At 41.8% G+C, this 16,730-nt stretch overlaps 1 protein-coding gene across 9 annotated transcripts in view; it reads right to left on the reverse strand.

The window, feature by feature from the left end:
- DPP6 (dipeptidyl peptidase like 6) overlaps positions 1-16,730 on the reverse strand; it is a 790,271-nt gene that overhangs the window by 283,038 nt on the left and 490,503 nt on the right. For all 9 annotated transcript variants that reach the window (XM_048837577.2, XM_075125995.1, XM_048837580.2 and 6 more), the window contains one exon: positions 407-521. In XM_048837577.2, the coding sequence (XP_048693534.2) occupies positions 407-521 (115 nt within the window). The remainder of the gene's footprint in view (positions 1-406; positions 522-16,730) is intronic.

A 16,730-nucleotide genomic window follows, 5' to 3' on the forward strand; every position in this document is an offset into this window, starting at 1 on the left:
CGTAAGAGAAGTAATTTACAAAGGTTAGGCATACAGAATACAGCTGAAAGATGAAGTTTAAAGATCACCCATTGGGAAGTATAAATTATTTACTCCACTACAAAACAGTGTAGTGCACTGTTGTGTTTTACATTCTTAGAAAAATAAAGAGCTGGGGTCTGATCCAAACCCCACTGAAGTCAAATGGATCCTGCCATCAACTGAAAAGAGCTTTGGATCAGGACTCTAGAGAGTCCTGATATAAAACAATGTTCTGGACAGTGTTCTGCACCCAATGTTAAAGGACGCTAAAGAATAGGAAACTATTTGATCTCCACTTTGCATTCACTTTATCGTGTCTCTGCCCTTGGAGGTGCAAAATTACAAAAGAAAAACAGAAAGCAAGCGAGTTAAAGATTATAAATACCTGGTGTCAGGAGTATAACAGAGGTGACAATCAGGGAGCAGATAACCAGAATAACAAGTAAAGCAATTGCAATTCCTTTCCAGTTTCTTTGTGGAGGATTACTCCCCACCAGCTCCTAGAAATAACAAAAGGACAGGGAATATTAAGTAAAGGCACCAGAACAAGACAATAAACAACAAAATCCAAACAGCAGTGCACTTTTCCCAGTATATTCACAGTGTCCCATATATCGCTGTGAACATGGTAGCACAAACAGCCACTCAGGCTACAGTTTATTTCATAGTACTATGTTCTGGTGTTTATTTGATTCACTCTCGATCAAAGTATAGAACCAATAAATATGAGGGGCCAAATCCATATTTGAGATAATTCCTCTTGGGTAACTCTCTGAAACCACTCTGAAACCTTGGGTAACTGTGTGTATCTAAAGGAGGAGCAGCCACAATGCTTCAAAGGGAGAGTGGAAAGGGTATCCCCTGGATAGTCACCCTTGTTACACTTGTGGAAAAGGGGGTAGCACACTCCCTCCTCCTCACCCTGCCTTACCAGCACAGCTCTTCAGCCTCTGTCTGCTGTGACAGCAGTGCCCAGGCATACCTCCTTGGGGCTAGTCAGTGCTCACAGCTATGCAAGGGTCCTCTCCCCAATCCCCTGCGCTTGCAGAGTGAGGGAGGTCATATCATTGCTTCTTCCTTTGTGGGAGTATTTGGTGTGGGCGCCCCTACCCCCAGGGCACAGGTTTTGGAGCAGCCATCATCTGGCACTCACTTTATAGGACTTCATAAATATCTGCAGTCATCATATCTAAAATGGTAAAAAGTTAGATCAAAAGGGCTGTGTGATGCACATTCATTTAAAATGGCCAAGATCCAGAGTCACAGGTAGGTGTGAATGAGTCCGGGAAGTCTAGAGGGAGCTACAGTCATGTAAACAGCACCTTCTTACAACGCCCCAACATGCATATTTTACCAGCTTAGCTTCATGTAGACCAAGACTCGCTTAGACTCACGCCCACTTACCACCATGTAACAATTCAGTACTCTCCCCTCACTGAGTCTGCGTGTAAGGAGTTTTAATGTAACTCTCAGGAAGTCTCGTACAAAGAAACCAGAGAGAGGAGTCCAGAAAGTAAAGCAATATACAGGAGAGTGCAAATAGATATAAGATAAACTAGGCCACCCCCTTCCTTGACTTACACCTTTTTCTCGCTCCTCAAAACATACTGCATAAACGTAGACCTCCTTCTGTTCACTGACACATCAGAAGCGAGTCTTACACATCAGCCCTGAGCCTGACCCGAAACATTCAGAAAGCCACACTGCTATTTACCGATAAGCCTGACATTATTGAGGTTTTACCATATAGTTCTGTTTCCGATCTCTCTGGCATTTCTCACTGAGGGTTTTATGAAGTACTGCATACATATTCATCATCATCATCACTCCCATAACCGCATTGGTCATTGGCGCACCATCACTGATGAGCAATCAATCGTCTCCACCCCTGATGATTGTGTGTCAGTGCTTGAGTCTCTGCGAGTCCATTCCTGTCCACTCTTATGTTGTCAATCCATCTCTTCTTCTGTCTACCTCTTCTTCTATTCCCCTGTACTATCCCTTGGAGGATGATCTTGGATAGGCCAGATGGTCTTGTTACATGGCTGTACCACTTCAGCTTGCACTTTTTCACGGTCATCAGGAGGTCTTCATATGACCCAGCGCATTGGGTGATGATGTTGCTGACCACTTCATTAGTGACGTGGTCGAAGTAGGAGATGCCCAGGATTTTATGGAAGCATCTCATCTCTACTACCTGTATTTTCCATTTAAGTTCTGCCATAAGAGTCCATGTCTCGCATGCATACAGAAAAATGGAGATGACCATTGCGTGGGGCAGTTTCAGTTTGGATTCCACGGAGATGTTCTTATTCCTCCAGATTGGCTTTAGCTTTGCCACTGGTGCTGTTGTTTGTGCAGTTCTTGCCTGAATTTCTGCCTTGGATCCTTCATCAGTGACGATTGCCCCCAGATACTTGAATTGTTTCACTGTCTCCAGCTCGTGTCCACTGACAGTGATATGTGAGCTGATCCCATCATGTTTCATCAGCTTGGTTTTCTCTGCACTGATTTCCATGCCATATTTTGCGGAGGTTTCATCCAATCATTTCACAAGGTTGGCAAGTTCATCTTCGCTGCCTGCCAGGCCATCAATGTTATCAGCGAACCAAAGATTTGAGATTGTTCGCTCCCCAATGCTGACTATGCATATGTGATCTTCTAGGGCATCAGTCATTATGCGCTCCAAGTAGATGTTGAACAGTGTGGGCAAAAGAAGGCAGCCTTGCCGGACTCCAACAGTGGTGCGAAACCACTCTCCTATTGTGCCATTGATGAGAACTGAACTGCTGGCCTTGGCATATAGTTGTTTAATGGTAAGAATAAGCTTACGACCAACATTGTACTTCTTCATGGTTGCCCAGAGAGCTTCGTGCCATAGTCTGTCAAACGCCTTCTTGAAGTCAACAAAGACTTGGTAGATGTCCTGCTGGTGTTGTAAGTACTTCTCACATAGAACACAAAGGTTGAAAATCTGTTCTGTGGTACCTCTTCCAGCACGAAAGCCAGCCTGTTCTTCAGTGATGATATTCTCTGCTTGTGGCTTCAACCTGTTCAATATCAACATCATTTTGCTGGGATGGCTAATTAAGATTATGGTCCGGTAATTTTGACACAGTTACAGATTGCCTTTCTTTGGCAGAGTGATAATTAGTGACTGTGTCCACGTGGAGGGCCACTCACCGGTCTGCCAGATCTTGTTGCAGATCTTGGTGAGTACATCTATTACTATTTCTCCTCCGAATTTCATCAGTTTGGCTGGGATGTTGTCAATACCTGTAGCCTTTCCATTCGTGAGTGATTTCACAGCTGTGTCCACTTCTTCATGCAGTATTGGAAAGTCATCCTCCTCTGTTGAATGTGGGCTGTCTAAGACACTAGGATCTCCATTTGTCTGGTGGTTGTATAGATCAGAGCAGTAGTTTGTCCACCTATTGATGAAGTCCCTTTCTTCTGTAAGACTGTTCCCTTCTTTGTCTTGAATTGCATTAGCTTTGGCCCATCTTTCCTTCATCAGATCTTTTACAACCTTGAAGGCTCGTTTGCTATTTTTATTATTGATACACTCTGCAATTTTAGAGCATTGTTTTTCAATCCATATCTCCTAGGCCACCTTCATTCCTTTATTGATCTTTCTGCCAATCGCTCTGTATTTATCAGCTTCCTCAGTGCTCTCTTAAGTGTCTCTCTTAAGTTTTCTTCTAATGTCACACATATATAGTATTTCGTTTGTGACCCATGGTTTTGTTTTCTTATGATGTTTCCCAAGGATGTCCATTGCTGTCTCATTCATTACAGAGTGGAAATTGTTCGTCATTGTTTCTACGAGCAAACAGCGGGACAAATTTTCCGCCGATCATTGCTTTAACCATTTAGTATCACAGTGGTACAAGTCTACGCCCCTACAACAGACTATGACGATGAGCAAATCGAAGATTTTTACAATGAGCTCCAAGACATCATCAATAAGGTACACAAGAAAGATATCCTGATTGTACAAGGAGATTGGAATGCTAAAGTGGGTACTGACGCACAGGCAGATTGGTGAGATTATTGTGGCCCTTTCAGTAATGCGGTAACCAATGAGAGAGGATTGAGACTTTTGGAGTTTGCCAGCTATAACAAACTGGTTCTTGCAAACACATTAGGAGCACGTAAAGCATCCAGACAATGAACATGGCACACACCTAATGGTCTACATCATAGTCAGATCGACTACATCATGGCACAAAACTGATTTTGTTCAGGTGCTGATATTGGAAGTGATCATGACCTTGTGATGCTAAATTTTTGGCTGCAGCTAAGGAAAATTGTCAGGCCAAAGTTCACCAGAAACAAGTTTGACTTAGAAAGACTCAGAGACTGAAACATACACATTCACAGGATCTTAAATATTTATTGCACCTTCTCCCCGCCTTAGTTTCCTAGCTTCCACTGGATTTCCCTTAGCACTGAAACATCCAATGGACTCTGCTTTCTGACTAGGTTGAATAATCACTCAGCAAATCTGGGCTTATAGCTAGAGCACTAAAACCTTCATATCTAGACACTCTACTAATTTGGGATTTAGCCTAGTTTGAAGAATTATGGGTGATGGTTTTGTTTTGTTTTTTTTTGCTAGCAAAACTGTTTTGTCCAAATTAAGTGCTTGTGGAGTTCAAAAGATTAATTTTATTTGATGTGATGTAGAGTTTTTTTGTACAAAGAATGTCATCCCAATGGTACATAAAGTGGGACATTTATGGAAATGTCTCTCCCTTTGATCTTGGAGAAATGATGGGGATAATGCTATATGTCAGTGGCTCTCAACTTTTTCCACATCGTGACCCCCATGTCACAACAAAATAAAATTTTGGAACCCTTCTTTAATGTGGTTTGGGATCAAGGCATACAAAAGGTCTTGAACTCAGGCTAAGAACCCATGCCAGTAAGCATCTGAAAGTGACATCTGTATTTCAGCTGTTTATTCTGTTTCTTGGCTTTGTACTTGAAAGAAAAATATAATTAGAAGGAGCAAATAATTTCTGTTTTATCATTTATATTAGAAGAAGAATCTGAAAAGTAGGTCAGGAGCTTTGAGAAATGCAAGACTGCCAGCAACTAAATAGAGAAGATAGAAATGCCCTGACATTTTCCAGTGCCTTCCATTTGAGCATCTTCACAAACATTAATTAATTTAGCCTCCAACACCCTTGTGAGTCAGGGTTGCATTGCGATCCCCATATTTCAGGTGATGAACCTAAGACCCGGAGAGATTTTGTGATTTTCCCCAAGGAATTCAGAGGAAGAGCCAGGAAAAGAATCTAGGACATGCCACCTACCCATAGGACCACTCGTCCTTCCCTGTAAAAGGGCCCAGCAAGAGCATAGCGAGCAGATCGAGGGACGTGATCGTTCCCCTCTATTCGACATTGGTGAGGCCTCATCTGGAGTACTGTGTCCAGTTTTGGGCCCCACACTTCAAGAAGGATGTGGATAAATTGGAGAGAGTCCAGCGAAGGGCAACAAAAATGATTAGGGGTCTGGAACACATGAGTTATGAGGAGAGGCTGAGGGAGCTGGGATTGTTTAGCCTGCAGAAGAGAAGAATGAGGGGGGATTTGATAGCTGCTTTCAACTACCTGAAAGGGGGTTCCAAAGAGGATGGCTCTAGACTGTTCTCAATGGTATCAGATGACAGAACGAGGAGTAATGGTCTCAAGCTGCAGTGGGGGAGGTTTAGATTGGATATTAGGAAAAACTTTTTCACTAAGAGGGTGGTGAAACACTGGAATGCGTTACCTAGGGAGGTGGTAGAATCTCCTTCCTTAGAGGTTTTTAAGGTCAGGCTTGACAAAGCCCTGGCTGGGATGATTTAACTGGGAATTGGTCCTGCTTCGAGCAGGGGGTTGGACTAGATGACCTTCTGGGGTCCCTTCCAACCCTTATATTCTATGATTCTATGATTCTAGCAGAAGGAACAGAGGGACATATGAAAAGAAAGCATCCAAATTGCACAGTGCTTCTACTGAGTGCAGCCAAAGCCTAACCAAATGGTTCTTACACTTCAATAGGCAAAGGTGGAAGAAGGATGGCGCAAGGGCTTGATCTACTCCCCACTTCCTCCCTTGCAAAGCACTGCTACAAACATGGCAAAAGCACTAACAAGAGACAGCCAGGGCTAGCAATAGCAGTAAGTGTCAAAGATATTTTTACGTGCAGTATCTTCTACTTCTCCCACTAACTAGACAAAGGCAATGTCTAATCCTTGCGACTTCAGAGCAGAATTTTATAGTTTCATTCCATCAAGCATACCACGTTCTCTAGTAACAGTCTGTGCATTACACAAAGTAAACTAATCAATCATTCAGTCAATGACATTGGTAGCTTCTGCTCACTGGAGCTGGGAGTGGGAATGGGCAATGAAATATTAAAAGATGAGTTTCAAAAAAAGTCTGACTTGGTCTTAGCTCCTGTGTCACAGCTGGGCTTTCAAAACTAGTTTAAAGTCCCTCCCTGGTCCCCCTTGCTCTGAGGAAATTACTCAACCCCATGTTCTCACACAGCTTCTCTGGCTGTGGTGCGGAGTGGAAGGTGGGAGAGGCGCAGGGGAGAGCCAAGTCTCCATCTACTCACCCTTCATCCCCTTCCCTGCCCACTCACTTTCGGGGGGAGTAGTATTGAGCAAGATGTCCCTGCTCTTCTCACCAAGTCAGTAGTTCCTTCCCCACTCTGAACTCTAGGGTACAGATGTGGGGACCTGCATGAAAACCTCCAAAGCTTACTTTTACCAGCTTAGGTTAAAACTTCCCCAAGGTATAAATTACTTTACCTTTTGCCCTTGGACTTCCACTGCCACCACCAAATGTTTATCTGGGTTTATTTTTATTAGGAAAGCGTTGTTTGGAAATGTCTTTCCCCCCAAAATCCTCCCAACCCTTGCACCCCACTTCCTGGGGAAGGGTTGGTAAAAATCCTCACCAATTTGCATAGGTGACCACAGACCCAAACCCTTGGATCTTAAGAACAATGAAAAAGCATTCAGTTTCTGAAAAGAAGGATTTTAATAGAAGAAGTAAAAAGTAAAAAAGAATCACTTCTGTAAAATCAGGATGGTAAATACCTTACAGGGTAATTAGATTCAAAACATAGAGAATCCCTCTAGGCAAAACCTTAAGTTACAAAAAGACACAGACAGGAATATTCATTCTATTCAGCACAACTTAATTTCTCAGCCATTTAAAGAAATCATAATCTAACGCATATCTAGCTAGATTACTTACTAAGTTCTAAGACTCCATTCCTGTTCTGTTCCTGGCAAAAGCATAACACAGACAGACCCTTTGTTTTTCCCTCCCCCCAGCTTTTGAAAGTATCTTGTCTCCTCACTGGTCATTTTGGTCAGGTGCCAGCAAGGTTATCCTAGCTTCTTAACCCTTTACAGGTGAGAGGATATTTCCTCTGGCCAGGAGGGATTTTAAAGGGGTTTACCCTTCCCTTTATATTTATGACACGCCCCGCAAATCACAGGCAGGGTGAAACACTGGCTGGGATTTCTTCCTGGAGCTCTAGAAAAAAACAGAGTTGCATCCGATGAAGTGAGCTGTAGCTCACGAAAGCTTATGCTCAAATAAATTGGTTAGTCTCTAAGGTGCCACTAGTACTCCTTTTCTTTTTGCGAATACAGACTAACACGGCTGCTACTCTGGAATCTCAGTAGGAGAGCCAGGAGGCAGAGCTGGATTACCCAACAGGCAGACTAAGCACATGCTTAGGGCACCAGCAAAGCAGGGGGCACCAAAAAAAATGAGATTTTTTTTTAAAATTTGATATTTGATATTTCAAAAAAAGCACTGAAGTAGTCATCATGGGAAAAATCAGAACTTTGTTAGACTTCCTTACACTCTACTACACACTCTTCCCCCATTTTTCTGTTCTCTTTTACCACACAAGTCAAGCTCTCCAAAAAAAAGAACTGGATTTGAAAAAACGTACAGACCTCTGTCAAGCATTAGCAGACCACTTACACACTTTGAGGAGTGATTTCGTAAGATTTGAAGACATATCAAAAGATATTTTGCCTGATACTAACTACAAAGAAGCCCAGTCCCGCAAGCAAATCAGGAAAAAATAAGCAAATGATAGCAGTGCAACAGAAACAGCATTGAATCCTAGAGACAAATTTTGCGTATCTACTTACTACACTATAATTGATACAACTGAAACTCATATGAAGAGGAGAGGTGAAGTGTACAAAGAAGTATCAAGTAGATTTTATTTTCTAAACAATATGGACTTATCTGACAAACAATACTGGCAAGGTTCCCAAAAGCTAGTTGACTCATACCCTGTTGACTTGAACATGAATCTCTGTGGAGCAGTACAGCAGTTCCACTGTTATATGCACACAAAGTTTAATGAAACAGGAAAAATGAAATTCAGTCAAATTGATCTTCATGACACAACATTGAAAGATGGAATACAATGTGTATTTCCAAATGTAGAGATCACACTACGTATTTTTCTAACATTGATGATTACTAACTGCTCCACAGAACGCTCTATTTCTCAGCTGAAAAAAATAAAAAACCCTCAGAGAACAACAATGTGCCAGGACAGACTTGATTCACTTTCCCTATTGTGTATGGAAGCGGACATGCTTCGTCGAGTCAGCTTCAATGAATTTACCCAGAATTTTGCAATCAGAAAATCTAGAAAGAAGCTATTTTAATTTCAGCATACATGTAAGTTTTGTGTCATTTCGAAAAATAAAATATTATTTTATGGTATAGTATTGTTTTTATTTTGAATTACATATGGGAGGGGCACCATAATCTTTTCAGTGCTTAGGGCCTCTAAAGGTCTTAATCGGCCCCTGCCAGGAGAGGTTATTCCTTTTTATTCCCCTACATGGCCAAGTAAGGGCTGTGGCCAGCAAGGCCTTTGTGATGATGTTCATGATACCCACACTGTATGATGGGCTACCTCTGATACCTCAACGTTCTGTAACCCAAACTGCAGTTTAGCTTACAGAACACGACTTTGCTTCGTGAAAACTGGGGCTATCCTACAGAGGAGGGTTCACTGGTAAAGAACTTTAGCATGCTAGAAAGTGGGGCTCCTTATTTCTGAAACGCTGGTTTCTTTTAGTTTTAAAAAATATACCACAAGAAACACACACCAAGTCACTCTCTTGGCAATCTAGAATAAGGCCTCTGGTACCCACACAGACCATAATACTAAATTCACTCCCAGGAAAAAGGACGCACTTGGTAGTGACTGTGGCCTTCATTCCCATGGAAATATGTGGTCCATATTTGTGGTACCAGGAGTTAGAGCTCCTGGTATAATTATAAAAGGTAGCTGTAGAATTTTGTTTGCCAGAGTTACCTGAGAAAACATTTCAGCAAACAAGCAAGCTATTGTGCACTGTGTTATCCTAATCCAAAGCATAGTTTTGGGTTAGAAGTAGAAACCTTTTGAAGGAAATGTTTGAATTTTATATACCTTAGAGCCTGACCCAACTCCCATTGAAATCACTGGAAAATCTTCAATGACAGTTGGATTAGGTCCTTGGATAAACTGTAAATAAAAGGGAGTGTTAATGTATCAGCACTTATTCTTCTAGGGCTTAGCACAAAACCCAACCTTTCTGCATTCTCAGGGGGATTTTCTTGCACAGATTAAGGGCTTTTCCATGCGGTGAGTTATTCTGCAGCAAGCTGGTATGCTGTACGATTCACATCCCGGCTTGCATGAGAAGTTACTCACTGTATAGACAAGCTCTAAATAGCTGCTAATCTAATGCTCCATTTGAACAAGTCAATGTGGTGGACTATTGGGATGCAACAAATCCATACATATTTTTTGCATGATCCTATATTGGAAAGCTTGATCTCTGAAGTGTTGGTTCCAGCTGCAAAATCTAAATGTAGCTCAAAGAGTGTCTTTTCTGCCTTCCTAAATATTAAAAATTCATATTGGATGCAGCACATGGAATACATTAGATGATGATTCCAGCAGTGTGTCGGTCTTGATGCTGCTACACAGACCAATATAACTTTTCAAAGATTTATTTTATCCTACACTTATTGAATTTTATTTGAGATCTTACACTGTGTGGAAGCATTTGGCTAGAATGTTGTAATCCTATCAACATACTAATGCAGTCACAATCAATTGTTACTGTCTTACAGCCCTCAGCGTGACAGAAGGAACTGAAGCAAGGAAAACCTATGTGCCAAGAAAAACATTATAGACAATAGTTACAGACAATAGACAAAAGGTCATTTCAGAGAATATGCAGTCCTGAGGTTTCAAATATCTTAGCTCTTACAGTGTTGTAAGAACAAACTGGCACGTAGTGTTAATAGAGAAAAGGGGAAGTCAAAGCAGCTGGTTTCTCCTAGGGAAGGCAGAATTCACTTTGCCTAAAGTTGAATCTACTTGAATATTATGACTTGAAAGTCTGATGTAAATTCCAGCTTTCCTGGGTTTGCCCTCCACCTAGGGCAGGATGACAGCAGGAGGAGAGAGGAGAAAGAAAACATAAGGGAGAATGGTGAATTATAGAGGAGAAAGCCATCGGAGTGAAAAACAAATAGAGACTGAAAAGGTTGAGCAGAGAAGGGGAAAGAAAAAAACCTGATAAAAACAGCTACAGAACTGTGTACAGAACAGCGTACAGAACAGCTTAGTCATTGGGAACTGTGCCCTATACAGAAGAGGCTTCCCTTTAGCCAGAAAAATGTTGTCACTTTTTAATAAAGCCATTAATCCCCGAAAACAAACTAACCCCCCACCACCCAAAGGATTTAAAATTACAGGAAGAAAACGAAAGATTCACAAACTCAAATTAGTTTTAAAAACTCTGATATAGTTCCACAGATTAATAAAACTTTGAATTAAGTGAGGTCTGCCCATCCTTAGATCCGAATCTAGCAGAGGTTTATGTACATCCTTAACTCTATGTACTTGTGCATTCCCATTGAACACATAATAGTATCATAATCCCACTAAATCCCTAGTCATCCATAAAGTCCTCCAGCAACACTACAGTAGACAAGACCTGATACTTCTACCATAAAAAAAAGGGGAAAATATTGGTAAAGCCTCAGGCTTTTATATATTACAGAAGAGCAAAAAAGGAAACTTTTTTTTTAATTTGCAAGTGACCTTTAAGGTCTTTTAGACAGCAGTTCCTGAAACAAAAAGAGGAGTATAAACAATAGACAAAACAAAAATAGGTAAATGGCTTTATTCAACAAAGTTTGGGTTACTTCTGTTCTTGTCCTCATCCTGCAGCTGAATTCTCAGTGTCTCTCACAATGAACGCGCTGTAATGGGGAAGGAACTAGATTAGGACCATAAGGACTGTGGCCACGTGCCTTTTCTATCTGTGTTTTCTAATACTTTTGTCTCTTTCAAAGAAGCAATATTGGGTCACGACAACACGCTGTTACTTCCCAGTGACTTGCCATTTCGTACTGCAGTGGGGGCTCTTCTTTCTGGAAAGTTGTCCCCAACTCCCACCCCTTGTGTTGGGGTGAAGAATCCTCCCATACAGTTTTTAGGAAGACAGGAATTTACCCAGGAATCACTCCAAGGTACAGCTCTAATTCCAACACCTTTATCGCAGAATCACAACATCACTGAAAAGGACAGTTCATGTTAATAAATTCAAGGCTTCACAAAAGAACTCAAACTCTGCAGCACAAACTCTCCTCCAATCCTGCAGTCTCTGATGGAATGGCTTATTGGTTTTCAATGGGAGGAAAACTAGCAGTAGGAAGGGATTTCCTGCCAGGGCTCTAGCCAACCAGGGCTCGGGGAGAGGCCAGCTCCTACTTTCTCCCCATTCCTTAACCAATCGGGGTTCTGGGGGCAGAGACAGTCTGCACAGCACTGCTGCTGTGGTGGGAGCTCCATCCCTATAGAAAGCCTCTTCCATCATGTCAGAATTTCCAGTGCTGTCAGCTCACAGAGATGACCATGACACAGACTGACAGAAGTTGGGGTAGGACCCTGCAAAGTGTTAAAGTAGTTCTAGAGAAATGTTAGCAACTAATCCTACAGATGGGATCCTATGTGGCATTAAGGGACTATGAAGTCCAACCACACTTACTTTTTTATTACCCCAGTATTTAATCTTTTGTTGCTAATTGTTTGCATTATGGTAGTGACTGGAGGCCCCAACCAAGATCAGGACCCCAGGGTGCTAGGCGCTGTGCAAACATGTAATAAGAGACTGTCCCTGGACCAAAGAGTTTACCATTTAAATACATGAGCCAGACAAAGGAAGTTCTTTTACCTCATTTTATAGATGGGGAGAGAGACAGAGAGAGACTAAGCAACATGCTCAGGGTCCTTTAGGAAGTTTGCAATAGAGGCAGAAATTACCCTGTTTTCTGAAGGCTCAGTCCAGTGCCCTGTCCATAGGGCCATCCTTCCTATCCCAAGCAGCCTATTTCTAGGAAGTCTTTCTCTGCTACCTTTAGCTTAATTTCAAGTTGTTACAAAAAAAGATGATTTTCTAAGTATACAAATTCCCCCCCCCCCCCTTTTGAAATGCACATTGCGCCGGTTTGTTGCCTTAACCATTGATTTTCCCCTCGAAAATTCAGGGAAACTCAAACCAACTATTGTGTTATTCATATGACAAACAGTGAATTCAGACAGCCAATCAACTGAAATTCAACACAGTAACTACATAAAGTCCTGGAGACAGGTAGGGACAGAGGAACCTGAGCTAAGAAATATTTCACAGAGTTATTTCATTGTATAGTTCAAATAGACTTTCCTCCTAATATTTGTTGATGCTGAAAAGATATGCTCTATAAATTTCTTTTATGTTTCATGGGCCATTTACCACGGGTAGAGAGGGTAAGAACAAATTACAAAACCAATGATGCATACATCTCAGGCGCATGAAACAGGTTTCTAATCATTTCTGTTTCTTGTAGGATGATATTAGAAGAGGGAAAATCTTGAGATGTTAACATACCTACATAGCATACAGAATTCAGAACCTGATCTATGCTGCCAATTTTATTATTACCCCTGATTAATTTATTACTTCTTGGCCCAACGGTATTAATATGTATTGCATTCAAAGTACTGAATTTATAGTTAACTTTGGATTTCATTCTAATTGTGTGTAACAGTGAAACCACAAAAAAAGGGTATGTTAAGGCCCTCTGTGGAACTGATTTAATCTGAAGATAAAGTGATGTAATGGAGTACATTAAAAAATGAAAGCTAGAAACTAACCAATTCTTACAGACACCAAACCTGTGGCCTAAACCCTGCAGCATTTACAGAAAACCTGATCTAAATCCCACTGAAGTCAGTGCAGAGGCTTCAACATAATTCAGTGGACTTTGGATGACACCCATATAGTCCTTACCGAGATGAACTAATTAGCTCGAAATCCTGACTCCATTGAAGTAAATGGCAAAAATTCCGATTGACTTTAATAGGTCATGATTTCAAGAGATTAAATTCCTCATTGACTAAGTGAGATTTTTGGGCTATCTGAATTTCACCTGGGGCCGAATCTACCCCTTACACATGGGCCACTTCTGCAGCATGTAGATGGAAAGAATCCTCCCCGCAAAGCTATGGAGCCACACTATGTCTCCACTGGGAATGGGGAGATTGACTGGTGACTTCACAAAGTCATTTTCACTGGCAGGCGTCCTGCCCAGTACTGCTTCCCCTCCTTCCTCAGTAAAGATGCATGCACCCCCTGCACTTCCTCCCTTCTTCCTTCCCCCTGACACCCTGCACAGAGGAACAGCACCAGTTCCGCTCCACTGCAGCCCTAAGTCAGGAAAGCATCTCCATTAAGATAGCACCTAAGCACATATCTAATTCATGTCCTGGGAAGGGATGGAGTGAAGCAGGTGCTTAAGTGCTTTTCAGATTTGGGGCCTCAGAGACATTTGATTCCACCATGAGGATGAGAAGCCTAATCTGCCCTGTACTGAAAGATACCAGCATGAAGATAAAACAATAAACCAACCAGACACCACTCATAAATCATCTCGGGCCGTTAATCCTAAAGATGCTGCTTTGTTTTGAATAGTGATGTCATTTGAGTCTGAGTGGTTATTACTCAAGTGAAAACAAACCAAGTGCATAAAATTTCCGCTCTAACAGAGCACCAATAATACCAACATCAGCTCAAAGGAAACATTAAAACAATGTCAATCATTTGAAGGACTCACTTGCTTAATGCTACTAATGGTGAAGAATTAACACAAACCTCAAACGACCTCTGCAAACATATTAAAGTCCTTAAACTCATTTTTCCCCTCTCATTTTCTTTGCTGTTCATTCCCCCTGCCCTGGCCGCTTACATAAAAGCGTAATTGTTTCTGGATTAGAAAAGTAAAACAGATGTTACTGTAGGTTTTAAAATAAGAACACTTCACTCAAACTGCGTATTAAACCCTATAAATGTTACCGCTTTCCTCTCGCTTTATGATTGCACCATAATGTTGCCCACCTGCTAGGATGACTTCGAAGCCATAAATCCCTGCCACCTACAGTACTTTAAGTCTCTAGAATATGGATCTGTGATGGGCTATTTTCATGAATGTAAAAGAATCACTGCACTGGCATGCACTGGATGAATGCTGGAAATGCTCCAATATGGGAGGCTGTCAGCAAAATAATTTCTGGCATGTTTATTTCAAACCTGCCAAAAATCTGCCAGCTAGGTGGCCATATTAGAATAATAATATACAGACCTAACCCTCTGAAAACAAAAGCTCATCAAGTACAGCTTCTGTTGCCCTTTCATTTAGCAATATTTATATGGCTACTTAAACAGATGACAGTATTGATGTTACCTGCCAGTACTACTTATGCCCATGTATATTAATATGATTTATTAATACTATGCATAGCAAGCTAGATCCTCAGTCCCAACTTAGTAGTTAGTTTGTAACTACTCAAGCTAGGCTAGTCATGTGGGGTCTTTTAGACATTCTGTCTGAGAAGGAGTTACCATGTTTTCAGGACCCACAAAAAAATCTAACAATGTTGTGTACTCCCTCTCCAGCCACAGTGTGAGCTCCCCCTGCTGGCTGTGCAATGACACTAGCACATAGTGTGTGACGCTCCCTGGTGGAGAGTGGCTCGCACTGGCACAGCTTGGCTGATGGTGTGAGGACTTCAAAACCTATATGCACTCACAACACCCCTGTGACGTCAGGCAGTGCTGTTATCCCCATTGCATAGATGGGGAGATGAGGCACAGGGCGTCGGCAACCCAAACAGACATACCTGAACTAGCTTTAATCTCACTAGCTCAGGTACCAGAACAGTAAAGACACAGCAGCACGGACCAGGCTCTTGAGTAATTACCTAGGGTGTACAGCCCACCCTGCCACAGCCTCACTTCTCCAGGACCCAAGCCAGCTTTGGTATGTCAGCCTGAGCGGCAGCTACACCCAGCAACTGCAGTCCAGACATACCCTGCAGTCTAGACTTGTCCACAGTCACACAGGGAGTCCGTAGCAGAGCAGGGACTTGCTTATAGCCTAACCATCAGGCCATCCTTGCTCTCTGTGGCCCATTGGTGTGAGGCCTTCAGCTTCCCAGCTTGTTGACCCAGCCAGTCCCTTCTACCAGCCCTAATGTCATTCTGTATCTCCCAAAAGGGAATGGTTTTATAGCAATGTCCCCTCCACAGACAGGGGAGATTTCAGTGGACGGGGTGGTGCCCTGGACCAGCACAAGATGTGTTTTAACTGGGGTAGCTCCATTGAAGTTAGTGGGTGATGCTGTACATGTATAAACACGTTCAAGGCCTGGCTCTTCTCTGAGTTACATCTGTTTACTTCAGAAGTAACTCTACTGAAATGAAATTACATATATGGTATACAACTAGTGATACGCATGATCAGATTCAGGCCCTTTTATTGGGCCAGATTCTCAACTGGTGTACATTGGTACAGCTCCACTGACTTCACAATGCAGCTCTGTCTATTTACAGCAGGTGAGGATGTGGCTCATAGTATTTGAATTCGTATATATAAAAAACAACAATCCCCAAAGAAGCAGAATAATGGTTTAGGATGGTCCCGGAGTTTATAACTTGGAATAACAGGATAACAGTAAGCACGGGGTAATTTAGGCTGAGTTTTTGGTTTTATTAAATTCCTTATACTGGGTTTCATTTGACTGTGGAATACCCTGCCAAAGAAGCCAGAGAAAGCCCCTTTGCTTAAGTTATTTAAGACTGGATTGCACAAAGCAATCAAGAATATAGTTAAGGGAATATTGTGTATTAGTAGGATGATGGAAAAGATGATCTACTGTAATAGATCTAGTCTCTTTCCAATTTGTATGATTCCAAGATTAAGAAAATGTTTAGCACTGCAGTATGTGCTTTAACAAGCGTATAAAGTCATGGGGTGAAATCCTGAACTCACTGAAGTCAATGGCAAAATTCCCATTGGCTTCCATGGGGCCAGGAGTTCACCCACAGTGTTCGCAACTACTGGCAGCTGTTATTCAAAATGTAGGCATAACAAGCCCCTTGAAAAGTTGATGTAAATCTGTCATATACCGTTCCCTAGGAAAAGCAGTGTCATTCAGACGAGTGAGAATTACATAGCACAAACAGCCTTATTTTCTTTATTCCTTTCCATCAGTGTTGGAAGTTTATTATTATACATTATTTGTAAGTTAGCACCCACAACCCCAATCAAGATCATGCT

The sequence above is a fragment of the Caretta caretta genome, chromosome 2 (genome assembly GCF_965140235.1).
Source record: "Caretta caretta isolate rCarCar2 chromosome 2, rCarCar1.hap1, whole genome shotgun sequence".
Classification (NCBI taxonomy): domain Eukaryota; kingdom Metazoa; phylum Chordata; order Testudines; family Cheloniidae; genus Caretta; species Caretta caretta.